Source organism: Bombus bifarius, unplaced genomic scaffold (genome assembly GCF_011952205.1).
Source record: "Bombus bifarius isolate JDL3187 unplaced genomic scaffold, Bbif_JDL3187 scf7180000008417, whole genome shotgun sequence".
In the NCBI taxonomy this organism is placed as follows: Eukaryota; Metazoa; Arthropoda; class Insecta; order Hymenoptera; family Apidae; genus Bombus; species Bombus bifarius.
In genome coordinates this window covers 312065-339055 of record NW_022884649.1, presented here as the reverse complement: position 1 = coordinate 339055, position 26991 = coordinate 312065, and the positions used below count along the sequence as shown (strand labels likewise).

Genomic DNA, 26991 nt, shown 5'->3' with positions numbered 1-26991 from the left:
TAATTGAATCTTAAAGACTTAAGAATTTGAATAATATAGATTTACTGAAGAAAATGAATATGTACGAATTTTCCATGAAATGAATGTGTTCCCAAACGCCCTCTAATTTATTGTAAGAGTACTTAATATATAAAAATACATGGTTTAAAACGAAGTAGCCAGAAAATATATCTTTCTATAAATATTATATTTCATTGTTTTATATTTACCGCAGAAATTTGTTTTATCTATTAAATATTGTAACGAATATTTTGCTTTGGATATTATATATATTTTTGCATTTTATATCTTTACTCTGTTGATTTTTGCACCTTTAAATTCACAAATCTGCAGCCTAGTAATTCAATTTAGTATATTGGCAACATGAAACCTTTCATTTGTGATGTCCTTTATTTAATGCCAACGCTACGTTAATGTTCCACGTTGTAGGATTGACGATTGCGTTACTGTGCTTCCACGTCGCAGGCAGAGATGGTAGCAGGTTGTGTTATTTCGAAGCACCGTAGTCGAGTGTTGATTTGAAGTGAGTGTTCGAGAAGTGGAATAAATCGGTTTTCATAACAGGAAAGTTAGTTTTGAAACGGTGCAACGAAATGGAGAAATTTAGCATTTTTTTATTACTCTTTATTTCTGCAATTACTTTCACAACGAATAAAGGTAATGGATAATAAAAATCGTCAACTAATATTTGTTTCATACGTTATGATTTATATTTGTATTACACATATGTAATATATATTGATATAAAAAAATTACTTTCCTTTCTTTTCCAGTTTTTCTATAATTTATATTGAAAATATAATTAATGCAACCGTCACAAATGTCATTTAGTAAATTTGAACTAACATCTTAGATAATAAATTCAAATCATATTGACTGAATTAGTTTTTTTATTTTACATATGTTTGTAACTATTTATGTATAAGTAATCCTGTTTGTATTTTAAATTTTTATTACAGTTTATGCTCAAGAAGATGAAAATATAGATGATATCGTGGATATTGAAGGAGAAGATAATTCTGTGATAACAGATGAAGAACCAGAAGATGAAACAACCACTGCTTCATCTGATGCTGATACAACTATATTATTTACTAAACCAGTTTATAATGGATTATCAACATTGGGTATATATAATAAGCCTTTTGGAATCTTATTAATATTTTTAATGTTAATATTAATTAGTAATTTATTTACTTTTCTAGAATTACCAGCTGGAAATTTAGTTGAATTTCTTGTTGGTTTCACCAATAAAGGAGAATCTGATTTTATTCTTGAATCTTTGGATGCCTCTTTCCGTTATGCAATGGACTTTAACTTTTATATCCAAAATTTTTCAACTGTTGTATATAACAAAATTGTAAAACCAAAACACGAAGCAACATTAGCATATTCATTTATTCCATCAGAAAATCTTGCTGGAAGACCTTTTGGTTTTAATATTAATCTAAATTATAAAGATTCTGTATGTAACACATTTAATGTTCCATTCTAAAAGTATTGATGCAAAAATTGACAAATGTCCATAATTTTGCAGAATGGTATTGGCTTTAGTGAAGCTGTTTATAATGAAACAGTGCAAATAATAGAATTAGATGATGGTCTTGATGGAGAAACAATTTTCTTATATGTATTTCTGGCAGCATGTGTGATATTGACACTTGTAGGAGGACAGCAACTTCTTTCATCTCTTGGTCGTAAATCTCGATCTTCTAATACTCGTAGAACTCCTGTCGAAGTGGGTACATCGAACCCTAATAATGTAGACTATGATTGGTTACCAAAAGAAACATTAAATAGAATTAGTAAGTATCTCATATTTTATTTACTTTAAATAAAATGTAAAAAATAGCATTTTACATAAAAATCTTCCTTACAGATAAATCTCCTAAAACGCCCAGACAGAGTCCTAGGCAACGAAAAGTTAAGAGAACAGCTGATGATTAGTTGTGTTAATATATGTGTGTTTGTCTGCTATCGTGTGTAAATAGGAAGTATGGTTTTATATTCTGTAACAATTCTTTAGTAACAAATTCTCATATTTTTCAATCCATACTGTATTAAAGTCTCTCTCTCTCTCTTTCTCTCTCTCTCTCTCTCTCTCTCTCTACATCATTATTGTACATCTAAAATATCAGAAACAACATTATACCTTATAATGGAACATTTCTAAATAAATTTTATAATTTATTCTTGATGTTATATAATGCTGTGGAAAAGAAAGGGACAACAAAAATTAAAATATGAAACTTTCATATAAATAGTATTACAAAATTTTCATATAGTACTACAATGAAATAACCATATGAATACATGTACATTTTATAATCACTGTCAATTTTGTTATTGATCACCATTTTTGAAGTGCTGTTATATCAATAAAAACAATTTTATATAATTTATTTTTGTATTTGTAATATAAAACTTTATAATAACAATGTAACTACTGGAGAAGCTTTAATATGTATTTATAAGTTATGTATTATTTATAAATTCACAATTATATTAGAAATTTAATATAAGTAAATTCTAAGAACGTTTATTTTTTGTTTTAGAATTTTGTAAGAAATTATACTATAACATGAAAATATGAACAATTCTACAGAATCTTCTTCATACTATTTTTTTCTTTTTGTAATTGAAATGGAATTAAAATTTTGTATCTTCTTTTACATTTTTTGTTCTTAAATATTGAAAGAATAAGTATAGAAATTCTTACTAATTCTTAATAAATATAGAAATTTAGAATTCTTACTAGCACCATATCTGTTATTATATGTCCTAACCTAGTCTACGTTGTGTCGTTGTTTAGTCACTAAATAATCACACGTCATACATTGTCATACTGAGTTGTACGTACGTGTCGAATTTGGTGTTATACATATTAATTATTATATTAACGTAAAAATTACAAAAATGTCAGACGTAAGGAATTGGATTAATTCTTTACCAATTTTTACAAGATATTGGCTATTATGTACAATAGTTTGCACGTTAGTTGGAAGATTCGGGTTAATAAATCCGACTTCACTAATACTTATAAACGATCGGTTTATAAACAATTTTGAAATTTGGAGAGCAGCCACCAGTGTGTTTTTCTACCCTTTAAATCGGGGTTCGGGATTTCATTTTTTGATTAACTGTTATTTCTTATATAATTATTCGTTGAGGTTAGAACGTGGAGAATACGATGGACGACCAGCAGATTATTGTTTCTTACTCTTATTCAACTGGATATGCTGCGTTATCATAGGAGTTATTGGTGAATTACATATTCTTATGGATCCTATGGTACTCAGCATATTATACGTTTGGTGTCAATTGAATAAAGATGCTATTGTTAATTTCTGGTTTGGTATGTATTTTTCTTTTTATAAGCATAAGGCTATAAATTTATCAGTCATTCTATCGTATCTTATATTAATTATATGTTTCTATAAATCAACAGGTACACAATTTAAAGCAGTATACTTGCCATGGGTATTGTTTGCATTTAATCTCATTATCTCTGGAGGTGGCATGATGGAACTTTTTGGTATTCTAGTGGGGCATCTTTATGTGTTTTTAAAATTCAAATATCCTCAAGAACTCGGTGGACCTGAATTATTAAATACTCCAAAAATTCTTGAATCTTATTTTCCATCTCAAAGAGGTAATATCAGATGGTTTGGAGCTGCTCCTATGCAAAGAACACAAACACAACAAGCTAGAAATACATTTGGTGGTCATAATTGGGGACGAGGATATGTTTTAGGAGACTGAATTGTTAAACCTATTATAGAGAAATGTCATTTGATATTAAAATCTTTTCCATTGTTCTCCACTGTTTTAATTTAACTAGTTTCATTAAGACATGTATAAAGAATGTACAAGTAATTTTGGTTTCTAATGTTTTAAAAAATTTCTCAACAATAAATGCACTTAATATGGAAACTCAAAGTACAGAATATATTTCAATAGTGATGAAATAATAGTGTTTTATTCGTTTTAAAATCTGTTGATATTTGCAATTTTATATCTGAATTTCATAGATTATAAATATTTTTTTTATACGTAATATAACAAAGTAATCATATTAATACTTGAAAAATTTTTAATTGATCATGACTTCCTTAGAAATATGTAGCTACCTTAACTAGTAAATACATTGAATACATAAAGTGATTTAATGATTTTAAATTTCCTCGTAGTTTAGTATACTTTAAATTTTGGCAATAAAAATTGTAAAAAATTAATTTATAAAAGGAAACAGTCAAATCTAAAGTAAAGATAGATTTTATATGAATGAAAATAAATAATAACATTATGTTTGAAAATCATTTTTAGTATAGTATTTGCACACAAATTATTCTAACTACATAACATATTTGTTACATATTATAATTAGTATATCTAACATTAAATAAATGTAATAAGAGTATGTTATGTGGATGTATGATATATATTCATTGTGTACAAGGTATATGATATATTAAAACATTTTTAATTTATTTATATCCTTAAAAGGAGGGAACATACATAAAAATACAACACATACATATTAAAAATGTTTTATTTTTTACTCCTTATGATAAATCTGAAACAATGGGAACGTAAAATTTTTGTAATTAAAATACTACATATGTATGGTATCTTAAATGATGATTTTTTATTGAGGTTTTCTCCTCAGTAGCAATATCTCTGACAGTCTGTAACAACATTCTAAATTGTTACAGCTATCGTGGATGGGATGCTAACCCCTACCAAGAGCTCAAAGCAAATATTTTACATAACAATATAAATATCATTTATTTATTTAGTTATCCATCATTTTAGTTGTATAATAAACTCTAATATTTGATAAAATGGGACATTGTACTGAAAATATTGGCAAGGAGCTCTAAACTTACCATATTATTCATCTGGGACTTGGAGACTTCCACCATTAATTTCTTCGATAAGATCTCGTGGTGGTTTACCCTCAACAGTACATCCAACTGATTGACATGTACCTAATATCTCCTTCACAGTACCACTAAGGTACTTTGCCATAGACCTCGGTCTCATTGATCGAGCAATGGAAACAATATCATCAAATGATAAATTTCCATTGTGTTTTATATTCTTCTGCCTTTTTCGGTCCCTAGGTGGCTCCTTCAAAGCCTTAATTATTAAGGATGCAGCAGATGGAACCACCGTAATTGTAGCTTGTCTGTTCTGAATTGTTAACTGGACGGTAATTTTCAAACCCTTCCAGTCACTGGTAGCCTTGGCGATATCATCACCAACTTTCTTGGGAGACTATAAATATAAACCAATATTTAAGCACTATATAAATGTTTTTTATTTATTAATAGAACGTAAAATAGAATCAAACAATGAAAGAGGAAGATTAATATTTACAAATATAAAATAGAATAATTTATCAAAAAGTTAGAAGAAATATTATTCATAAATAATTTAAATTTATAAAATAGAATCTTACTAAACCGAGTGGACCAATTTTTGGAGCCAGAGATGAAGTTGCTCCTACTTCACCTCCAACGCATCTTAGATAGACTATTGAAACAAATATGCATATGTGAGGAAATTTTACACTCTTGTAATACATATTAAAATGAAATATTAAAAATATACCTATCTTGATTTCATTTGGATCAAATTTAGGTGGCATCGTGATGATAACGTTAATATGCAAAATGAGACACAATCGAATAAAAGAAATAGGAACGACACCAACACGTGGTAAATCTCGTTCGAAAAGAGTGAAAGCGGTTGTGAAATCGAGGTATGTAGAACTGCTGTAACATGAACTATATAACTCAACATAGATTTACATTCAAGTCGTCTAATTGTGACATAATAACACACCATAGTAATAATAATAGAACAATACGGATGCGCCTTTACAATTTATTAAAATATTCCTAAAACATTTTAATACGCTTCAAACATCGACTACAGTCTACTGATTTGGGTACTACAAAGCGTAATAGAAATTGGATACCACCTCCTGCAGTTTTATGAAATGGTTGTTCGTATTCACATACACTTCATGAATTTTCAAACTCGATTTTTCACAAACGAAGTTCTCAACGCGATTTTGTTATTTTTGATCTTCGTCTTATTTTGAGCCATAGAATCTGTCTAACCACATTTTTATCATAAATGACGGACCACCCTTTATGTAACGATACTATTCATATCTGCCGCTATGTTTGGTTGTTGTCCATGTCTATTCTTTAATCATTCATATTCATTCGTATTGTTTGTTAGGATACAGTTATATACGTTTTTGTTTATTTATTACAGTGACATGTTAAACACAAACATTTTAAATATAATATTCTTACAATATTTACGATTTTATTTTTATTTTACGAGATAAAAATTACATTTATCGTTACACTTTTGTCATACCATTATAAATTATTATGAAAATACAAAAATGTTTTCTTTCTTTTTTATAATGTAATATAATTTATTTACAACATATAAAAATTCTTCTTTTGCTACACCTGATATTAATTAAAAAGTATTATTTCTTGTAACAAAATACAAATAAAAGTGTGTTTTTTATAAATTTAATTTTTATGTTAATGTTATATGAAATATTTGGTGACTTTGATCAGGTTACTATTAACATTCATTATTTTACGTTTTTTATTTTTTTTATATGTCCTGTATAAAGCAAGATATTAGAGGAAACTAACCAAAAATATTTATTTCTAAGGTTTTTCAATAGTACAAAAATATTTAATATAATTTATGAAAGATATTTTCCATTACTATTTCCCATTATTTGTTTTTAAGAAATAAACTTATATTTAAATATACATATGGTAAAAGAACCAAATTGTTATTAATATAATCATAAAAGCATCATACATAAAAATAGTAAATTCGAAATAATATTTAAATTCTTAGATGTAAACATATTTCATTAATATATAAAATTTAAATTAATTTTGCTTGTAATATTCAAATTGTTTCTACCTCGCCAACAACAGCAATAGCTTCAATTTCAAATTTTGCACCCTACAGCAACATTTTATGTTTAACGTTAGCGGTTAGATTTTGAATTATATGTATATATTCATATGTGCATTACTTCTTACCATTGGTAACTTTCCAACTTGAAATGTAGATCTAGCTGGATAGTTCTCCTTAAAAACTAAAGGAAAAAAAATGGTGCGTGGATATGTACACAAATATAACATACACTTATATAACGAAAACTATAAATTAAATCTTACATTCTTTGTAGACTTCATTTACATCACTAAACTCATTAATATCTTGTAAGAAAATTGTTGTTTTAACGACTGTAAATAAATATAGAGTAAATATTATTAATGTTTAATAAAATTAATTATTAAAATTATTAATCACTGCTGATAATGTTTATCATCATATTTCTCGATCGTTTCAGAATTGAAAAATGTAAATTAACAAATTAGAAAATTAAAAAAATTTTAAGTAAATGAAACCTTTGTCATAATTAGATCCAGCTTCCTTTAAAATGTGACCCATATTTATAAGAGCTTGACGAGCTTCTACAGCAGCACCTCCAGCAACAAGTTTTCCAGTTTTAACATCAACACCAAGAGATCCAGACAAATATAAAGTATGATCTACAAGTACTGCTTGGCTATCAAACAAAATTAGTTACATTGTAATTAGATAATTTCATGTATTGTAATTACATATATATTCTATTGCATTAGGAAGATTCTATTTTTGATCTAAATAAATGAGAAATATTATGTATATAATGTAAGACTTGACAAATTCTAAATAATTGGAAAAATATGTTATTATAGCTTACTTATATGGTCCAATAGGTTTTGGACCTAATGAAGATGATATTATTTTTCTTATAATCTTCTGAGATGCCATCTTTATGTTCTCTTTCCCAGTTTAAAACACATTCATTACTTGATCTCAACTTAACTGTTGTGTCGTATATATATATATATATATAACTTCTTATTTACGAATATTTGATTTTTGATAAACTTTTAACCTCTTATTACGGGAGATACCATATCTTGCGTTCAATAATTCAATTCTTCCTTAAGATATAATTTTCAGAAGAAAATTATTACAATATATTTTTGAATATAACTACTGTAATTAATTTTTATAAATACATACAAAACAGAAAAAATAATACACATATTTCTAAATATATTTTCATATTTGTTTTGTACATAAAATCATAGCCTGTACACTTAAAAGAAAGTTACACCTTTATATAAAATTACAATGAATTATACAGAAATTTCAAATTAAATTTTTGTAACTTGGTAAAGAGCATATTTTACTAAATTTATTATGATCTACTTCATAATTTTATGCAGTAATTTTAATCTATAGGATAAATAACATAGAATTGAGATTATTAAGAAAATTTCACAATTAAAAATAGAAAGTACTGAAAATAAATTTATATAACTTTATAATGTACCTCTTATCGTAGATATAACTTTATTATGAGTTTAGATTTTTAATAAGAAAGTAATAAATAAATAATTTAATGAGCTTAAATATGATCCTGCAAATTGTATGTCAAATAATTTATCAGTTAAATACAGAGCTGTCCAGGTTTTCATAGTCAAACTTTAAGATATAAAATACAAAAAGAACATTTTACAAGACAAAAATAAGTGCTTATATTTCATTTTAAAATATTTATCATTTCTGTCAATAGGTAACTGACAGTCATTCGTTGTTCTACACAGTTCATTTTGATTTTGATTCATTTCAATAAATCAATCGACCGTTCATATGAATTCACTATTTGTATTAACATCTATTTTATATATTTTTTAATGTGAAATTATATGCTGCATTTTTATTATAACTTTTAATAAATCTTCAAACGAGCTATATTTATGTAAATTCTTTACTTATACCCATTCAACATATTTACAAAGTTTAGTTGAAAAAACCTAGAACATTCCACATATTCCGAAATATTAAAAAAAAAATATTTTTTAGAAAATGATGGTAAAGTATTTATTTTATGATTGTAGGCTTTTTTAAATACAAAAACTAATTTCACTTTTTTAGTAACTTCTCATGTTCTTACAAAGTTATTTATGAAACATTTTTATAAAAAAAAACTAGAATTTTATTAAATAGAAAATGGTTTTATAAGATCCCTGTTTATCATAAATAAAAAAGTGATAAAACAAAATTAAAAAAATATAAACAAAAATAAATTTTTCTTGGCATTATTATTAATTTGATACACACGGTTATCCTTATTTCTAAATATTTTGATAGATATAAAGTATTACATATAAAGTAATCAAATGAAAAGCGAAAATCTTGTAAATTAATCTTTACTTGATAAATCGACGAAAATGAGGTTTTTACAGCACAGTCATTTTATTATAATATATTTATATTTATACATACGTCTTAACAGCGTATGTTTTCTATATGAATGCATGTATGCCTGTATAGAGCATTTACACACTTTTTGCACTCCTCTCTAAAGACAACAAATATTAATGATAATGTCTATGAATCAAGAATGATTTGTAATGGGCTTACGCAATTTCAATGAGCTGTATTATTACGTCGCCCGCGTCTCTTTCGAGTTCCAGAAGGACGATTTGAAGAGGTCCATTGTTCATAAAAACGTTCTGCTTCTAACCATTCTTGATATTTGTACCACCATTCTTCCCACTTTATGTAATCATCTAAAGTAAGATCTCGTAGATATCCTCTTGCTTTATAATAATCATATCTAACACGAACATCATCCCAACATTCTAGACCTCTTGGACCTTGTGCTAAAAGTGATTCAGGATAATGTCCTGGTGGTGGAGAATCGTATCCTAGTCTTGCAATTCTCTCTTCACCCTCTATTACAACTTTCATCGCATTTTCTCCATCCTTTGTGATCCGCATATTTTCCATGTCCCTACGATCGACACTCCATTGTGCCATTTTACCAAATCTAAGAAAAAAGAACAGTTTTGTGTTATTATAAGACCCTTATCTTTTTCAAATATATGTATTGTGTTGTTAAACTGATGTTTTAAATTTTACAACATATTAATAATTAAATCATACCGCTCTGATAATGTCATTTTAGGTGGACCCACATGTGATGTTGTGGAAGAACTATCACTGTCTTCACTAGGTGAGGACTCAGGAGGTGGCCTAATCATTTGAGTTGTTCCATGACTTGAATGAGTTTTTTCTACCTTTACAGGTTTACGCATCTGTACAAGTTTCATAGTTATATATTGAAATATAAGAGAGATGTATAAATAAACGAAAAAGATTAAAAATGTAGACAGAAGTATATTAATTTAAAATCAGAACTCATAATTAGTTATGAACAAAGTATGTTTTACCAATGGAATGGGATCTGGAACTCTTGGATCTTCTGGGATTCTAGTGTGATGTTTTTCTTTACGCCGGACCTTGGATTCTTTTTCTTTAATTGCCTTATAGTCCTTTTGATGACGTGGTGGAGGCTGTGGTGTGGGCGGGGGTGTACGTGGACGTGGCAAAGGAGGTGATCTTGGTCTAGTACGAGCTGGTATTATTCGTGAACTTGATGGTACTATTTCTTTTGGATGTGCTCGAGCTCGAACTGGTGTGAGTGATCTTGAACGTGAAGGAGAGGGTTGAGCGATACGTCGCCTTTCCTTTGGTGAACAGACACTGCATGATCGATCAGAACAAGTACTTCCTGTGCTTGGACTGCGTGTAGGTCGTCCTCTGGTATGTGATCTATCGCGAGGTGACCGTGGGCTTCTAGTTCGAGGACTACGTGGTCTTGGTATATGGGGACTTCGAGGTCTGGGACTTCTTGGACTTCGAGGATGTCCTCTACTAGGTTCTCCACTTGCTGTGCCACCGACATATAATTCCTTATATCCACTGTGTCTCCATCTATTTGGATCGCGTTCCTCTACTTCCAAAAGCTTTTTATTCCAATAACTTGACTGAGATTCACGAGCTTTTCGCATTACGCTATCTAATTCTCTCCGTTTTCCTGAATTTTCACCGTGCGGTCTGGGTTGTGATACATTGGTATCCATCCGTAACTTACTAGAACTGCTACCACTACCGCTACCTCCTCTTCGTCTATCATAGTCTCGTGACATTCCTAAAACAAAATGTATTACATTTGACATTTGTAATTACTCCAGATGTAAACAACTATCATTTTTACAATTACTTTAAGTACAGTTATTTATACAAGGTGATTCATAAATTCATATCGATATTTCAAGGGTAATTCCTATGTACTTTAGTTTGAAAGCTATAAATGATTACAGAAAATGTTTAAAGCGTCTGTCTCATGCCTCAACACATGTTATTGCATGCCTTAATGTTGTCTGTATATACAGCTAAAGTATATTTTGTTTTTTGTAAAGTTTACAAATAATTTTTATTTTCCTGTTTCTAGAAAACATTAATGAACTAGGGAAAATAAAATATTGACTGTCTGAAATTCTATCTGATTCATACTGATTAATATTGTTTGTAAGCTTTGGATAATCGCAAGGCATGTCTTAGCTATGTATGCAATAATGCTAAAGCATATACTAATGTGTATTAAGCCATGAGGCTAACCCATTGAACATTTTTTTAATCAACCATAATCTGAAAACTAAGGATATAGGACATATGTTCATATGACGTTTATTTACTGTAATGTGTAGATCCATCTCCTGAAGTACTGGCATGCATTTATGAACCCTCTGCATATTTCATGAATTTTCTATTCTTAAATAGACACATACCTGATAGAAATGTTAGAATAGAAGATATAGGAGGAGCGAAAAGTTGGTGATCCAAACGCCTGCGAGAGCAGTCAACACGTTAATTTTCAATACATGATAGAATGCCCATAAAGATGATAATACGTTGGACTAATTCGCCATGAGATCGCTAGAAGAACCAGTATCATTCGTCCTTTGGGTCGACTGGCCTATGTAAAAAATTCTACATGTCACAAATGGGTATCATCTGGAGTGGTGAAGCAGTGGAAAAGTTAGTATATATTCCCGATCAAAAGCGTATGTTTTCTCTGAGAATAAAAATTTCGCGAAAAATCCATATGTGGTACTGGACATCACCCGTCGCGAGACCTTACCATCGCCACTCTCTGCATGTCCAGAATTGTAGTACGCTTCGATCCACGATCCATAAATGTTGGTCGCGTGGACTTTTCAATGAGTCGAACCAAATTCAGAGATCGCCCTCGAAAGGCGTCGCGCGCGCGTGTCAAGTCGATCGTGTCCAGGTATTTTCGTGTTTTATTAACCGGACCGAACCGCGAATAGGGTATGAAGTTTATCTCGGGCATTACCCGAGTAATGCCATACCGGACGGCACTCACGTAGCCGATTACGATACACGATAAGATTACTCGCGTCAATCATTACACCGATGGTACACACAGGTGAGAAAATACAATGAACGCCGCGGGTAGGGCTTTTTCGCCCGTTTCTTGACATCGTGAAGGATGTCATCCGCGGAACGTGTCACCTTCTCGGTACGCATCGGAGGATATCTTGTCGCGTCCGATTCGTAGCCACACCGAAACGCGGTAGCACGGAATTTGTGGCTCGAGTAACGGGTACGTCAAGGTCACGTAAAGGCCCGACTGCGCGATTTCGCGACCGGCGAAACTGTATTTTTCGCGACACCATTTCAGATATTACCCGGGTAACACCTTACTGGTGTCGTAACGGAGAACTCAAGAAGATACCTCAAGTATTGGCTTGAGGAGATAAAAAGAAAAGAAAGAGAGTGTCCGAAACCGGGTATATACGCGTATAGCCTCCTTCGCTCCTTTCTTTCGTTAAAAGCGAAGGTCGGCTCTTCTCGCTTTTTCCATTTGCTGGTACACACCTTTGCACTATGTATATATATACATATATATATATATTTGTTTTAACGTAGCTTCACAAAACTCTTACTCGACAGTATGAAAATAGATCTCTAACTTTTTTTGGTAGCGTTGTCTGCTATTTCGTACCGAAGCGTCAGTGGCATTCATTCGTTCGCACCCGATGGTCACTTTGAAAATCAATTGCCCACCCAGTGAGCGCTATCCGAGGAATTTCACGACATTCACCGGGCTCAAGAACCATTCGAGATAACGACACTCACTTTTCTCACCGCGGCAAATTGCAAACTTGCATTTTCTGGCACGAGAATCGGTGAATCACTTCCGCGTGACGTTTTACGAATGAAGATTGTTTAAAGGAGATTTTCCTTCTAGAGACGCACCAAATGCAAGAAGATGCATTCCAAACGAGATAAGTAACAGATGTCGCTGCAGGAATACGGTTAATCGTAAATTCCTCTCGTTACTTATAAATGATTTTCTACTTTTACATTTATGTGTATTCATTCTTTTGGCAGTTTGTGTCGAACAAATATTATATATTTTCTATTTATTATCAGAATATATTTTATTACTTTCAACATGCAACAAATATAAATAAATAAATGTCGAGAAAAGTCAAATGAATATGATTCTACTGCGCATGTTGTCTATGTTTTCTATTGGATAATTAATTTACCCATGTGCCAATGGCTTTATACGCCGTAAATTTGTATAGTGTCTTTTCGAATTAAACGTATAAATATAAAAATGACAATTGCAATTGGATTTGAAGGTAGTGCAAATAAGTTAGGCATCGGAATTATTCGAGATCAAGATGTTTTATCAAATGTACGGCATACGTATATTACACCACCGGGCGAAGGTAAACTTAACCTTTTATGTGATTACTTTTGATGATATACAATGGCTCACGAAAGTATTTCAACATTTATCACAAAAAGTTTTTATGAATATGTTATGTGTATTATACGAAATTTTTTTAAATTTTGTTAACACTGCAGTGATACACGACTATCGCGATTATAGTAGCAAAATTAGAAATCTAAATGTACATAGAAGTTACAAGATATTTATTACAAACATACACTTAAGACCTAATATATAACACAAATAGTAGTCTTAAACATACAATTGAAGCTAAAGATGTTGTGACTCACTAATATATAAAATAATTGATTACTCAAATACCTTGACCATTTTTATAAACGGTATGCTTCTAATAAATATCTTGTAACTTTTATATACATTTTTAGATCCGTCTTAAATGCCAAGTATGATAATGTTAGTGTTAATAAAATTCCAAAATGTTTTGTATAATATAAGCATAGAAAGTTTCTAAGTGTGTTTAAATACTTACATAATGCATTGTACATAATTCAACAACATACAAAAATGAGTGACATTTATTATTTGTTATTATTTAAAATGTTATATATAAAACGTTTTAAAGTTTGTTTTGAAAAGGATTCCTACCTCGTGAAACTGCACAACATCATAGAGAACATATCCTCAATGTTCTGCAAAAGGCATTGGATGAAGCTAAAATAACATTAAAAGATGTGGATGTAGTATGTTATACAAAAGGACCAGGAATGGGTGCACCGTTAACAGTTGGTGCATTAGTAGCTAGAACTGTTGCTCAGATATATGATAAACCAATGGTTGCAGTAAATCATTGTATTGGTCATATAGAAATGGGGCGATTGATCACAGGAAGTATAAATCCAACTGTTTTATATGTTTCTGGTGGAAATACACAGATTATTGCATACTCTCGACAGAGATATCGTATTTTTGGTGAAACAATAGATATTGCTGTTGGAAACTGTTTAGATCGTTTTGCAAGATTATTAAAGCTCTCAAATGATCCTAGTCCTGGTTATAATATAGAACAGTTAGCAAAGAAGTAAGTTGTTTTATTAAAGTATGGTTTATTTGTTTATGTATATTAATTTCATTAATTTCATTCATTACACATAATATAATATTATATACATAGAGGGACAAAATTAGCTCCATTACCTTATGTAGTAAAAGGGATGGATGTGTCTTTCTCAGGAATTTTAAGTTACATTGAAGAACATCTTCCCAGTTGGCTTGACTCGAAAGAATTTACTCCAGAAGATTTATGTTTTTCTTTACAAGAAACAGTATTTGCTATGCTTATTGAAATTACTGGTATTGTTATTGCTTGCGATTCAAGTACAAAATTGTATAAAATGGAACAGAAATTATATATTTAATAATATTATAGAGAGAGCAATGGCCCATGTAAAATCATTAGAAGTATTGATTGTTGGTGGCGTAGGATGTAATGAAAGGTTACAAGAGATGATGAAAGTGATGTGTGAGGAAAGAAATGCAGTACTTCATGCCACAGATGAACGCTTTTGTATAGATAATGGTGTAATGATCGCTGTGGCTGGATTACTTCAATACAAAAGCCAAGGGCATACTCCATGGATGAAAACAACTTGTGTACAACGATATAGAACAGATGATGTACATGTTTCCTGGAGAGAATAACCTAATTTTATATATACTTTCTTTCTTTGACTTTGTTTAGCTATTATCTGAAATATTTACTATTATTGTTGTTATAAAATAGGAACAAAAGAAATATATTGTATACAGTAATAATTCAACATTTTTATTATCATTTTGTATCATACATATGTCAATCAACGTTAGAATAAATGTTATGATATAGATGTAGACCTAGAACGTAGATGAGTCTGGTTACCTTTTATTATTAGATATATTTAATTTTGAAATTGCTCTGTCGACTGTTTCTTTATCACAGAACTTCTATTAATATTATTATACCTTCACGTTATTTTAATCAGCTATCTAATTCAATAAATCGATCAACCTTATTAACAACATTTGTTATTTATCGATTCAAATGTACCGCGTATTTGTTCTCAGCTTGATAAATATCTTGCGAGCGCATATATCTGCGCATGCACAAACATTATACAGGTTCAAAATTGATATCGAGCTATCGTTGTGAAAAGAGAAAAGCGAGCGTCATAGGTGGAGGTCAAATTTTCATGACACGCGCGATAGACAGGGTAGCGTACGATATTCGTCGACGCAGGCGCGCGTCTGGCTGTAGTCCAAACAATATCTCCGTCGGTAGTAGTAGCAGTTATAATATTAGTAGAATTCGTATCGTCATCATTACCGGATATACGATCCAACGCTGTTAGTAGTTATGAACGTTAAGTTTCGTTTTGCTTAATCTCCATTTCTATGAAAGTTATTTTGCCAATTTTCTTTCGATATTTTTATTATTTAATAGAAAGATCCTACAATAAAGTTTTTATTCTAGAATCGTTTTTTATGAATATGAAACGGATAGAAACGCAAAATTTCTTTTTTTTTCATTGTATCTGAGCGCGGCTATGTCACGTTAACCATTTCCTAATCGATAGACGCGCGAACATCGATTGCAGCGCTTAGTGTGGAACAAGTGGCAGTACGATACCGTCGTCACTGCTCGTCACTGTTCGTCACTACTCGTCACGGTGCATTATTAGTCGTGCTACTCACGGCAAGATGTGTTACTATACCACGGTGCGCAATGTGTCTTTCCGGACGAATGGTGCCCGTGTTTAAAACAGAGGTGAGTCGCAAAAATTAGTGTACTTCTGGTTTCGTTTCTACTACCACTCCACGTCTATTTCCGTATAGGAGCTACTTCGTTATAGAATCGTACCGGTACACGTCAAATACTGTCCCCGAAATACAGACCCAGATAACTTGAATTTCTCAGCTGCTCGTCCTTGAATCTCACGAAAATCATTTGCTTCCACACTGTTTTATTATTGCTCCATTGATCTCGATTGTGTCGTATCATATCATCACAGATACACAACGTATATCGTTACTATCCGTGCAATTTGACAGTGATTTCGAAACAGATTTTTGTGTCATTACATTCAGTTGAAAAATTGTCACATAGAACTCGCTAGCAGAATAACGTAGAATCAAAGTCTGGATGGAAAAAATATTATATGTAATAGCATGGAAGCAAGCCATTATTACAAAAACCAGAAAAGAAACAGAAGACAGAAACCAGTAAGAAATATCTTGTCGCAGAACGTATAGAAAACAAAAGAAGTATTGACTGTAATATACATCCTTTATATCATATGCTGCAAACAATTCCATTTCAATGATCAAAAAAAAAAAAATGATATAAAACAAGCATGACTACTGCATAATCAGATAGTTGTAGTCATATTTTTGCAACAATTTTGCATATCATATCCGGCACACAATTTGGTTATATTTTATACCAGATTTATATAATTTTTGATTTTCACATTGATACGAATACTACAATTATGACAGTTGACAACACGGTACGTAGCAAGTAATTACTTTTCTTTGACCTATATAATGGAATAAAGAAACTGTGCGACATTTTCAATGTGCTTGCAATGTATCGATAGGTGTAGGTTGTAAATAGTCGTTCTTTACTACTGTCCGGTAACGCTTACCATTCATCTTCACTACTGTTATCCACGATAACCTGAACACACGATACTTTATCAAGATTTTTTGAAATTACTCGCGACTACATTTCGTGCATAAGATTGCCTTTGTGTGTCTTTTTTTTTATTGCGCTATGAATTTGAATCGCTGGCGACGTTATTAAAAGCAAAGAATTCGAAATTGGCGTATCTTACGACACTTCGCGAATATTTTTGCTAGCCATACAACATCATATTGACGCGTAGCCAAGATCCAGGTCGTGCATCCAAACAATACGCGGACATGTATTTAAATAATACGGCCCCGAATTATGTATTCGGTTGCTGGCTGTGATCAACGTCTTACATAAATATTTTTCGAAGGAAAATCAGGGTTATTTACAACAGAAATAAGAGGGGGAAAATGAAAGAAGAAATGAACGTGCACGTCGACGTTACATCGATGGCTTGCTGCACGAGTACTTTATCTCCATTTTTGAAACTTTTACATGTAACAAATAATTCTTGATTGTTTCTTTGTGTTGTATAAAAATCACATTTATATCTGTTTCATAGATTTATTAAAAATAATATTTTTCTTTAATATATTTAATGTATATAGGGATATTTTCAAGAACCATGATCCATCTGTATTAATTTACAACTAATTTTATAACAGCATTGATTAACATAAGTACAATGCAAAAAGTATCTATTTAATTATAAAGTGGCATTGGGTTTTCAAAACTGGTTCTCTCGTAAACGTTAAAACAGGACATAGAATATTTCTGCAGTATGCTACGGATACGTATGTGTATAGGAGCCAAATAACGGCGAGAAATAATAATTTAATCGATAAGAGGAACATTGAGCATAACGAGCTCTCGAAGTAAACCAGGGATGTAAGAGGGAGACTGGGTCTGGAATTATGCCACGAATAAATGCCGTGACGTGACATTTAAAGTTGTTCTTTGTAGAGCATCACATGGATAAGGAATCGATTCGTTCGATTCCAGACGGAAATCCAATCTTCTGCCAATTTTTTTTAACGTTCTACGACGATGCGGAATACATAGTTTCGTTGCGATAATAAACAACTGCGAAGAGCAAAATTTTGAAACGCTTCGTACGCTTCGAACAGAAGAGAAGTTATCCTGAAAATCGCTACATAACCTGTGACGCTGTAACCGTATTAAATTAGATGTTCTACGTATATCGATACTTAATTTGCATTAGAACAGAACGTCCTAGTCCAGGAGATTTAAAGACGTTCAGACGATCGTTCAGAGATCGGAGTATTTCGTTTCGCGCAGTTGTTTCCGCCCACATGGATCGATCTGCGTAAAGTAGATACTGGAGTGTACTCCGAAAAAGCTTTTAGAGTATAGCCAACAAACAATTGCCATGGAATTGTAACAGCATGTTGTTTACCCGTGCGTTTAGTTTTTCAAAAGATCCTATTATACGCTGCTGTTCATACAGTGATCCATAAAAGTATGTAAACACTTGTCGCAGAAATTTTTTACGATCATCTTACCTGTGTTATAGAGAACTTTTTGGTATGTTTCATTGACGCTATACTGAGATACGACTATTGCGATTATGTCGGCAAAATCTGAAACCAACTTGAGAATGTTACATACGAGGGTCACAGGACAAAACATTATAAATTCTTGTTGAGATTTTTGATTTTAATTGTCGCCACGACCAAAGAAAAATATTTTAGTAGAAGATAATTAAGAATGGAAAGAATCTGTTAGGTTCAAAGATACGGTTGATGAGGTTTTCGAAAAGGCAGAGGTATAAACTGTTAACGCAAACAATATTTTGATATTTTATTTCAGTATCTCCATTATTTTAATATTACGGCAAACGATACTTTTAAAGGGTGCGAAATAGATGTTTAGCCGCAGAGTCAAATAACAGTAACATGTCATGTTAACAATGTACCGAATTTTAAAAGTGCCTTCCTGCAAAGATTGGAAAATGTGAGTAATAATCATGCGCTTTCTTTGTATTCCTTCTGTAAAGAACATAACTGTGTTTTTTTCATTGCCCTGTTCGAAAATTATGTGACTTATTAAGAACTGGTAAAATCTTCGAATGAGATCTTGTTATTGAGATAATAAAAAAAGATCAGAAGATATTAATTAGTATTTTAAATTAAATTAATACTTTTGAGCAAAATACTAACAATTCTTGAATTATATACTTTTCAAGAAGTTACAACAGATTTGAATTAAAAAGTGTCAAGTCTTTTCATATTATTTATATTTATAAAAATAAAATATTTTTATTTGGTAGATAGTCTAAGATTTTTCCACAATAGATACATATTCTATGTGCTTTAGAATTTTGGAACTGTCTTTCTTTTTTTCTATCTCATTATTTTGATACTTCAAAACCAACTGAACATTTTGTATGCATCTCAACTTTAAAGCAATGTAATCATTAGTATATCTGAATAATGTGGATTTTAAAGAAACAAAATCATCAGCGTTAGGTTGATCTTAATTCTAGATTGTTAACATTGGGTTACCAACGATTTATCATTAGACTGCGGATGTTTACGCAAATTTATATTTTTATAAATACAATTAAAGAAACAGAACCTAAACAAGAATTTGTTTCATCCATTAAATCATGTATCAAGTATTGTACTTTGAGTATGTTATACATTTTTACATATCTGGCGCGTTTTGTAGATTCTTGCACCTTTAAATTTCCCATAAATGCACAAACATCCGCGGTTTAGTAATTACTTCTGTAATTACTACAAATTTTTTATGCTTTTTACACATATACCGTAGAAAATATTTTGAGATCGCGTTAGTACTCTAACAAAACATGACTGTTATGATTATATTGTTAAAATTTGTGATGGATCTGAAAATGTATATGTACAAGCTGCAATATATTTATTGGAAACATACACTTCGCAAACATCACCAAGAGTCAAACATTCAAACAGTCAATTGTTCACTATATTAATAGGTCAGAATATATAATGAGACCGTCTTTAGCATTAATTATACGTTTAAAATTATTCACATTGTATGCTAATTTTTCACAAGGTATATGTTTGCAATAAATGTCGTGTAACTTCTATATAGATTTTTGGATTGCTTCCAAATTTTACTATTATAATCGCAATAGTTGCGTCTCATTATAGTGCTAACTGAAAGGTCAACAAGTTCCGTATAGCGCACATAATACATTCATAAAAATGTTCTATGCTAAATGTTCGAGTACTTTCGTGAGTCATTGTATATTTTTAAAAACTTAGAGTGCGAATGTATATAAAGTCTAATTCGCGTACGATGTGATAAAACTAAGCTAGATTTCAAATTCGTAATTATTTAAAATTATTACTTCTTTGTAATTTGATATTGGTTTACTACTCAGGATACACGCAACTGGCTAAGCTATAATCCTGAAACGATAGAACGTAGAAAAGAATTTCATTAGGTAGAATCAGACTGTTCCGAGTGATGTATGGCTTTAATGTATATAGAATTTTGAACAATTCATTACTTATACCTCTATAATACGTACGCCCAACGCATTAATTTTCTATTTGAAAATAACATGATCCCGTGATGCGATACGTTAAAAAAATGTGACAAATTTTCTGCTGCTACATCATATTTTAATATTATTCGTATATATTGTTAAGAATACAACATATATATATATATAATATTAAGAGTATAACAAACTCTTTTCTGAAAAAGATAATTTCCATAGATTTAATCAGACATTTCGACTGTTAAAATTCTTAAAATGAACTAATCGTTTCCAGAAGATTACGAAACTGAACTTATGATTTGAACTGACCTGCAAATATTATGACAGTTGACGCAATTATAAACAATTAATCAAAAAGAAGAAAGAAAGCATCGAATATAATTCATCCGAAACGATATTTCACGATCATATTCATCTAAAGTATGAAAAGAAAACATTAAAAAAAATCATAGGTGTATAGTTAAAATAATTGCTAATGATCGTGACGAGATCTCGCGAGACAGTTGGAAATTTCCTAGCTTCTAGCGTTAAGCGTGTTTGTGACGATGTTGGATCATCGTAGAAGTAGGAACCAATTTGCTTTCTTTTCCTCTTTTTCACTCTTGTCTTGCTTTCCTTCTTCGCTACTTGTTCCTTTGCTTACAGGAGTATAGTGGAGTCATTTATTTCTCGACAGAGAGTTATACAGACGTGTTTACTTTGCGTATGTTTACTTCGCATCTACCAATGGACTTAAGGTGTACAGGAGAGAAAATTCGAGTAGGTGATTTCTGGTAGGATTGTAAATTAGTCACGAACGAGATCTATATTTCTGTTACAATAATTTCCGTTCATATGACGAACGCTGCCAAGGTAATTAATATATTTAGCGTTCAATGAAACAATAGGATGTGCCTATAACAATTAATAGATTTTTAATGAATTTCGAGTAAAATTCTTATTTGCGTTACATAAACATTTTTGTTTATGCGACGATTGCAATCGATGTAACCTACGCGTTACAATATTCAATAGAACAGAACAATTATGACAATTAAATACGTAATGATTCAATGAATCTAGGGTAAAATTCTTATTGATTTGTAATTGTAAATTTTTTTCTCATTTGTAAGATAATTAATTGCTATAAAAATAATTTGTATGCTAGAGTATTTAATTGAAAGTGTCTGTTTTGTTTACTTTGGAACAGTATCATTTTCACTATTTTCTACGAAAAATATGTTTCCACTATGTAAGATATTATTGTTTTAGAAATATAATTCAAGGTTAAATGCGATGTGATCGTACTATTTCGTGACTGAACCAGCTTCATAGAACGTACATATAATGCCATTTCTTATCATAGATCCAATATGATTTTTTTTAATACTACTATTTTATCTTAGATACGCAAACTTCTGAAGTTTTATTGTAGAATTAAATGCCCGTGTTTTTTCGTTTCTTTAATTTTATTTCAAAGAAAATTTATTGGAATTTTTTATAATCAGCACAAGAAAGTGCCAACCAATCTCGAACATAGTCTATTTATGATAAAAATAAAAAAGAAAATAAATTAAAGTAAGCAATCAATTCATTCAATCTATTATATTATTGTCATTTTAAAAATAAATATTCTATATAAAGTTCGAATAAATCATTTTTGTGTGATTAACGCGTTCAAACAAAAGAATAAATATGTAACGTAGAACATTAAATACCGTATTTTGCATAATGTTCGAGTTATAAATAGTAAATCCAGATCATTTTACGACGTAGCGTTATTTGTTTTCAGAATTATTCTCAGTCCAGTTACATTTGAACAATGCGTATCGGCTTATGTATATGACAGAGTTTGTGCATCCGATGAAGTTGACACAATGGAATAAAGAATTATTTGAAAAATATTTATTAAAGTATAGAACGAAATAAAGATTTATTTCATTTGAAAATCATTTTCTTATCCAAGTAAATTGAGTTGAAACAACTAAAAAGGTCAAATAATGGTAATAAGGTTTTAGGATACACAAAAATATGTATTTTCTAAAATATATCAGAAAGATATATCTCTTTTTTCAACTATGTTCTGGATAAATGATATTGCAGTTAAATGAATACTGTATAACGTATCTGAGAGATGATTAATAAAACGTAGCTCTTAATGAGAAGACATAATTAAAAAAATGCAGATGCTGCAGCTAAATAGATTGTTAGATAATATATTATTTAATCGCATACCTTTCAAGAAATGAGTTCATCGAACATTACTCACAATTAGCTTCGTTCCTTTTAGCGAAAAGACACTAGAAATAGTTTTTTGTAACAAAACTGCTCTTCTCAAATGCAGTAAAAATAGTTGAAGATGAGTTTATATAAATAGCTTATCTCGATATTAGAATAGATGAATTCTTGTCGCAACTGATTGCTTCAGTTTATAAAAGCATCTGTATAATGCTTTCACATTAAATTTGTTAATAATGAAAGATTCGATTGGAAATAAAAATATTTTTGATAATACTGGAAGTTGAATAAACTCGCGCGAGCGAGACTGTTACCAAACGCACAGTTGTTTGGAGTTGTTTGTCCTTGTTTGAACAACATATATACATAGGTAAATGTAGTAGATACACTGACCTTCGTAAGATTCCTTTATCGTTGATAAGGTGTTTTGGTTGATTTATAATAACATTATTTGTATATTACCAGAGTACAAATTAATGATATGAATTAACAATTTGACGACAAGTAATATTATTTCAGGAAACATTAATTCAAATCAAAAGATAAAATAAAAAATTAGTTTATTTACGTGAAAAAATTAATAAAAAAGAATTTAGTAAACCAAGGCATAATTATTTCAAAATAACTATGTGTCAAGTAAGATGATAATAATCATTTCTGACATATTTTATTTCATAGATCTCACAGATCTATTGGTCATTTTAATGAATAAAGAAATTTCGCATGTTTTTATCTATAATTTTACAATTGAAATAGATTTTTATACAATGGAAAATAAGGAAGTGCAAAGACTTTGTCATATATGTGTATATAACTTCGTAAGTGAAATAAATGTTCACATAGCCAAAAAGAAACACGCGAAGATCTTTTCATTTATACTTTTGTAACTGAAGTACACTCTGTCACGCAGTGAAAAACAGGCAAATACAAAGATCATTTCTCTGTCTCATTTTCAGTTTTATAATCGAAATACAATCCTACACAGTCAAAAATAAGCTAAGCGCCTGGATACTTTTGACCGATACTGTATGTATAAAACTCTTACGTAAACTGCACACGATGTATAGACGTTGTTTCATCTCTACACGAGGTATTGCCTTGTAACAAAAGCATTGCGTGAAAATCCAAAGCGTTCCTACCTTCTTATCGTGCATGGTTAATAGCTGTTTATTGTGGTTCCGTAGCATTTCGTCAAAATAATCGCTCTCGTTACATACTGATCTAGACTTCGCACGAAACCACGTGCACGATTGAATCAGGACTATCGAGACAGGTGCTTTTCGCCGTGAATCTAGGTCAGAGTGTATTAACCTCGTATATAAATAGTACTACCAGCAGTACATGGTGTTTCGGGCAAGCAGTTTTTAGGTTTCTTTCCGAAAGCCACCTTTCCTCTAGTATTTTGATTTTTCGTCTTTCTGCTCATTTCTCTTCGTTCCTCTTTTCCGATCAGGCGGGTTTCTACGTTTCGCTGCGAACGCGCACGGCAATAAAGAAAGGTTCTGCCACACGTACGAAAATAGTAACGCAGACGATGATATCAGATTTGAAATTTGGCCTCATTAGAGGCGATGTGCACTTGTTTCTGTCGTCCGAAACGATCGTTTGTACGCGTGTTAACTCATTAAGGGACAATCCTACCTTTTGCGACGCAACATTCCATTCCTAATCGTTTCTCGACTAATTCGTGTTAGTAAATTCAGTTCGCTTCTTGATATTGCGATTATCAGTCTGTGAATGATCACGCAAACGCGAATTTTTCTTTCTTTCGTTCCACTTAACCAGAGTCTTTATAATGCATAGATAATGCATATTTAATGTACACGGTATATATTATATGCAGTAAATAACTTGTAACTTCTATATACATGTTTAGATTGCTTCCATGCTTTATCGGTATAAATCAATAACGGTGTTCAAAAAGTTTCACATAACACACATGATACTTTACGAACAAATTTTTTAGGAGAAATGTTCAAGTACGTTTCCGAGTCACTGTATAAGTATTTATAAGCAGGGAAAAAGTTGATTTTGTTGTAACAAATTGACGGTGTTACTGTCATACTGAATATATAGATTCTCTATAATTTATAACCACATTTTTTTTGCAAGAAAAGAAACGAAAGGTAGATAGAAATTTCTATCAAGAGATGATAAAAGTGTTTTTTCATTTTGTACTTTCTTCATAATGCCTTGCATATTTATATGTAAGAAAATACGCAGGACTGTTTGTGATACATATTTATATCATCAAATTGATTTCATTTGTCAGGTTTAATATACAATAAGTTTAAACCGTGTATCTGCGGCTTGGAGTTGTTGCTTCGACGTGAGATGTAGTAGTTTGTGCTTCGGATTAAAATATTTCAGTTCAAGTTTATGGCATGTAACGTGAATTGTATTGTGAACAAGGAGCAAGCGTACGGAAAGTTTCAAGATGGATATTTCTCAAAGACACAAGGTATTATATTTTATGTGCAATTTTTTGTCACACCAAGCGTCGAAATACTTATACATCTAATACAGCAAATACAGTCGGAAACAAAAATAAGTGAACAATTAATGAAAGCAGAGAAAAGACTGAGATTTAATGGAATTAATACTAGTGTTATATACGTAAATTTTATTTATTACGTATCCTCTAATTACATAGATTATTTAGTAAACAATTGAAATTAATATTTACATTTTGGTGCGAACAAGTCGTACTTAACAAAATTTCACTGATAATTGTTTGTACTATCTGTCCACTTATCTTTGTCCTCTACCGTATGCTACATAAATGTAAGACATGTAATACGTATATTGCTACGTATGTTCCTACACTTAAACATACAGGGCATATGTATTACATTATTGCTTGACTATTGGTGGGTTAAGCAGCACTTGTATATTGTGCTTCTCGTATGGCAATGAAATTTTGTCCCAAACACGGTGTCGAACAAGGTACCAAAACACTGTAATAAGATAGAAAATAACGTGGATGACTTATTTTCGTGTCAGCTGAGAACAGGCAGGCAGCCGAGTATCAGAAACGTTAAGAAGGGATGGGGAACTGCGATTCGAGGAATGTTGGAAATAGCTCCTATTATTCGGCTACATTTCGTAATATCTATACATAAGCATATACCGATCACAATACCGTGTATCGTATAAAATTACACAAAATAGAAGGTGATTTTGGAAAATGGATCAAGTATATCGTATACGAGAATTTTACATTAACATGCTCTGTCACTTATCACACCATACCGCGATCTTTCTTCATATTCAGACTATCCGTCGCATTTGTAAAATAACTATAATATAAACTATAACTAGATAATATTCTTGTAATAAGCTTACCTCAGAAACAAAATAGTATAAAGTAGACACAAAAAAAAAAAAAATTAATGAAATACAATATATCAAATTATATATCAAAATTAGAAATGAAACATAAGGATAATTATATATCTATTAGCGACACGTATGATTTTTAAATAATTTTAGAGATGCAATGTTTATATTGTACTTTTATTGTCATTGATATCTTATTAACATTGATATCTTGAAAAATCATTTTTTTAATGCGACATACTTATTACGGATTTTTCGTCAAGTAAATACAGTCGTAAGAGGAATCTAAAACGAATTGTGACTATTCTTATCGTTGTGATTCATCCTATACTGTATACTATGTATATACACTATGCATGTACTATGAAATACTGTAGTTGAAACGTACTAATACTAGGATGAGTTACATTGTCTTCTTATCCGTTCCATTTGGAACATACAGTGGTTCATAAAAATATTTATACGCTTCGGAAATTTTTATAAATATATTACACAGGCTATTCATTTGCCGAATCGGTTAACGTCGTGAAGCAAAAAGTGGAAAAAATTGTAGAA

General features: G+C 30.8%; 7 protein-coding genes across 16 annotated transcripts in view; 4 read left to right on the top strand and 3 right to left on the bottom strand.

The window, feature by feature from the left end:
* Nucleotides 1–376: 376 nt before the first annotated feature.
* Nucleotides 377–2402, top strand: LOC117212920 (translocon-associated protein subunit alpha). Its single transcript, XM_033458062.1, has 5 exons — nucleotides 377–657; nucleotides 960–1127; nucleotides 1206–1465; nucleotides 1538–1805; nucleotides 1880–2402. The coding sequence occupies exons 1-5, from the start codon at nucleotides 594–596 to the stop codon at nucleotides 1945–1947; spliced, it is 828 nt and encodes a 275-aa protein (XP_033313953.1). The 5' UTR covers nucleotides 377–593; the 3' UTR covers nucleotides 1948–2402.
* Nucleotides 2403–2800: 398 nt separating this feature from the next.
* On the top strand, nucleotides 2801–3933 carry LOC117212921 (derlin-1). Its single transcript, XM_033458063.1, has 2 exons — nucleotides 2801–3355; nucleotides 3449–3933. Exons 1-2 carry the CDS (start codon nucleotides 2917–2919, stop codon nucleotides 3760–3762), a joined length of 753 nt encoding a protein of 250 aa, XP_033313954.1. The 5' UTR covers nucleotides 2801–2916; the 3' UTR covers nucleotides 3763–3933.
* A 603-nt stretch (nucleotides 3934–4536) lies between these two features.
* LOC117212925 (60S ribosomal protein L12-like) lies at nucleotides 4537–5777 on the bottom strand. The gene is made up of 4 exons (XM_033458068.1): nucleotides 5617–5777; nucleotides 5465–5538; nucleotides 4890–5280; nucleotides 4537–4576 (listed from the first exon to the last, which is right to left on the bottom strand). The coding sequence occupies exons 1-3, from the start codon at nucleotides 5651–5653 to the stop codon at nucleotides 4894–4896; spliced, it is 498 nt and encodes a 165-aa protein (XP_033313959.1). The 5' UTR covers nucleotides 5654–5777; the 3' UTR covers nucleotides 4537–4576; nucleotides 4890–4893.
* Nucleotides 5778–6777: 1000 nt separating this feature from the next.
* LOC117212914 (2-iminobutanoate/2-iminopropanoate deaminase-like) lies at nucleotides 6778–7969 on the bottom strand. The gene is made up of 5 exons (XM_033458055.1): nucleotides 7808–7969; nucleotides 7470–7630; nucleotides 7236–7304; nucleotides 7098–7153; nucleotides 6778–7017 (listed from the first exon to the last, which is right to left on the bottom strand). Exons 1-5 carry the CDS (start codon nucleotides 7876–7878, stop codon nucleotides 6961–6963), a joined length of 414 nt encoding a protein of 137 aa, XP_033313946.1. The 5' UTR covers nucleotides 7879–7969; the 3' UTR covers nucleotides 6778–6960.
* A 1344-nt stretch (nucleotides 7970–9313) lies between these two features.
* On the bottom strand, nucleotides 9314–13270 carry LOC117212907 (serine/arginine repetitive matrix protein 1). 3 transcript variants are annotated; one of them, XM_033458046.1, is made up of 5 exons: nucleotides 13132–13270; nucleotides 11757–11944; nucleotides 10356–11116; nucleotides 10069–10220; nucleotides 9314–9952 (listed from the first exon to the last, which is right to left on the bottom strand). In XM_033458046.1, exons 3-5 carry the CDS (start codon nucleotides 11112–11114, stop codon nucleotides 9550–9552), a joined length of 1314 nt encoding a protein of 437 aa, XP_033313937.1. In that variant the 5' UTR covers nucleotides 11115–11116; nucleotides 11757–11944; nucleotides 13132–13270; the 3' UTR covers nucleotides 9314–9549. The 3 variants fall into 3 exon arrangements, with proteins under 3 accessions (XP_033313937.1, XP_033313936.1, XP_033313935.1); XM_033458045.1 differs by having other exon boundaries at nucleotides 12998–13262; XM_033458044.1 differs by lacking the exon at nucleotides 13132–13270 and adding an exon at nucleotides 12110–12939.
* A 14-nt stretch (nucleotides 13271–13284) lies between these two features.
* Nucleotides 13285–15595, top strand: LOC117212912 (probable tRNA N6-adenosine threonylcarbamoyltransferase). Its single transcript, XM_033458053.1, has 4 exons — nucleotides 13285–13733; nucleotides 14336–14777; nucleotides 14871–15049; nucleotides 15126–15595. The coding sequence occupies exons 1-4, from the start codon at nucleotides 13619–13621 to the stop codon at nucleotides 15395–15397; spliced, it is 1008 nt and encodes a 335-aa protein (XP_033313944.1). The 5' UTR covers nucleotides 13285–13618; the 3' UTR covers nucleotides 15398–15595.
* Nucleotides 15596–15920: 325 nt separating this feature from the next.
* The window catches only part of LOC117212905 (potassium voltage-gated channel protein Shab), a 69714-nt gene continuing 58643 nt past the window's right edge, over nucleotides 15921–26991 (top strand). For 5 of the 8 annotated variants that reach the window (XM_033458041.1, XM_033458040.1, XM_033458038.1 and 2 more), the window contains exons 1-2: nucleotides 15950–16078; nucleotides 16309–16499. The gene's annotated coding sequence lies outside the window, so the exon portion shown is untranslated. Of the gene's footprint in view, nucleotides 16079–16308; nucleotides 16500–26991 lie in introns of all 8 variants that reach the window. The other 3 variants (XR_004488542.1, XR_004488543.1, XR_004488541.1) reach the window with 3 other exon arrangements.

Coding starts and splice junctions, on each gene's coding strand:
- LOC117212912 (XM_033458053.1), top strand. CDS start 13,619: ATGACAATTGCAATTGGATTTGAAGGTAGTGCAAATAAGTTAGGCATC. Junction 13,734..14,335: donor TATTACACCACCGGGCGAAG/GTAAACTTAACC, acceptor TGTTTTGAAAAG/GATTCCTACCTCGTGAAACT. Junction 14,778..14,870: donor ATAGAACAGTTAGCAAAGAA/GTAAGTTGTTTT, acceptor TTATATACATAG/AGGGACAAAATTAGCTCCAT.
- LOC117212921 (XM_033458063.1), top strand. CDS start 2,917: ATGTCAGACGTAAGGAATTGGATTAATTCTTTACCAATTTTTACAAGA. Junction 3,356..3,448: donor TATTGTTAATTTCTGGTTTG/GTATGTATTTTT, acceptor ATAAATCAACAG/GTACACAATTTAAAGCAGTA.
- LOC117212914 (XM_033458055.1), bottom strand. CDS start 7,878: ATGGCATCTCAGAAGATTATAAGAAAAATAATATCATCTTCATTAGGT. Junction 7,305..7,469: donor TGGATCTAATTATGACAAAG/GTTTCATTTACT, acceptor ATTTATTTACAG/TCGTTAAAACAACAATTTTC. Junction 7,018..7,097: donor AAGTTGGAAAGTTACCAATG/GTAAGAAGTAAT, acceptor ATGTTGCTGTAG/GGTGCAAAATTTGAAATTGA.
- LOC117212925 (XM_033458068.1), bottom strand. CDS start 5,653: ATGCCACCTAAATTTGATCCAAATGAAATCAAGATAG. Junction 5,539..5,616: donor TCCAAATGAAATCAAGATAG/GTATATTTTTAA, acceptor TTGTTTCAATAG/TCTATCTAAGATGCGTTGGA. Junction 5,281..5,464: donor AAATTGGTCCACTCGGTTTA/GTAAGATTCTAT, acceptor TTATATTTATAG/TCTCCCAAGAAAGTTGGTGA.
- LOC117212920 (XM_033458062.1), top strand. CDS start 594: ATGGAGAAATTTAGCATTTTTTTATTACTCTTTATTTCTGCAATTACT. Junction 1,466..1,537: donor ATCTAAATTATAAAGATTCT/GTATGTAACACA, acceptor ATAATTTTGCAG/AATGGTATTGGCTTTAGTGA. Junction 1,806..1,879: donor AGAAACATTAAATAGAATTA/GTAAGTATCTCA, acceptor TCTTCCTTACAG/ATAAATCTCCTAAAACGCCC.
- LOC117212907 (XM_033458046.1), bottom strand. CDS start 11,114: ATGTCACGAGACTATGATAGACGAAGAGGAGGTAGCGGTAGTGGTAGC. Junction 10,221..10,355: donor TTCCAGATCCCATTCCATTG/GTAAAACATACT, acceptor AAACTTGTACAG/ATGCGTAAACCTGTAAAGGT. Junction 9,953..10,068: donor AAAATGACATTATCAGAGCG/GTATGATTTAAT, acceptor CTTTTTTCTTAG/ATTTGGTAAAATGGCACAAT.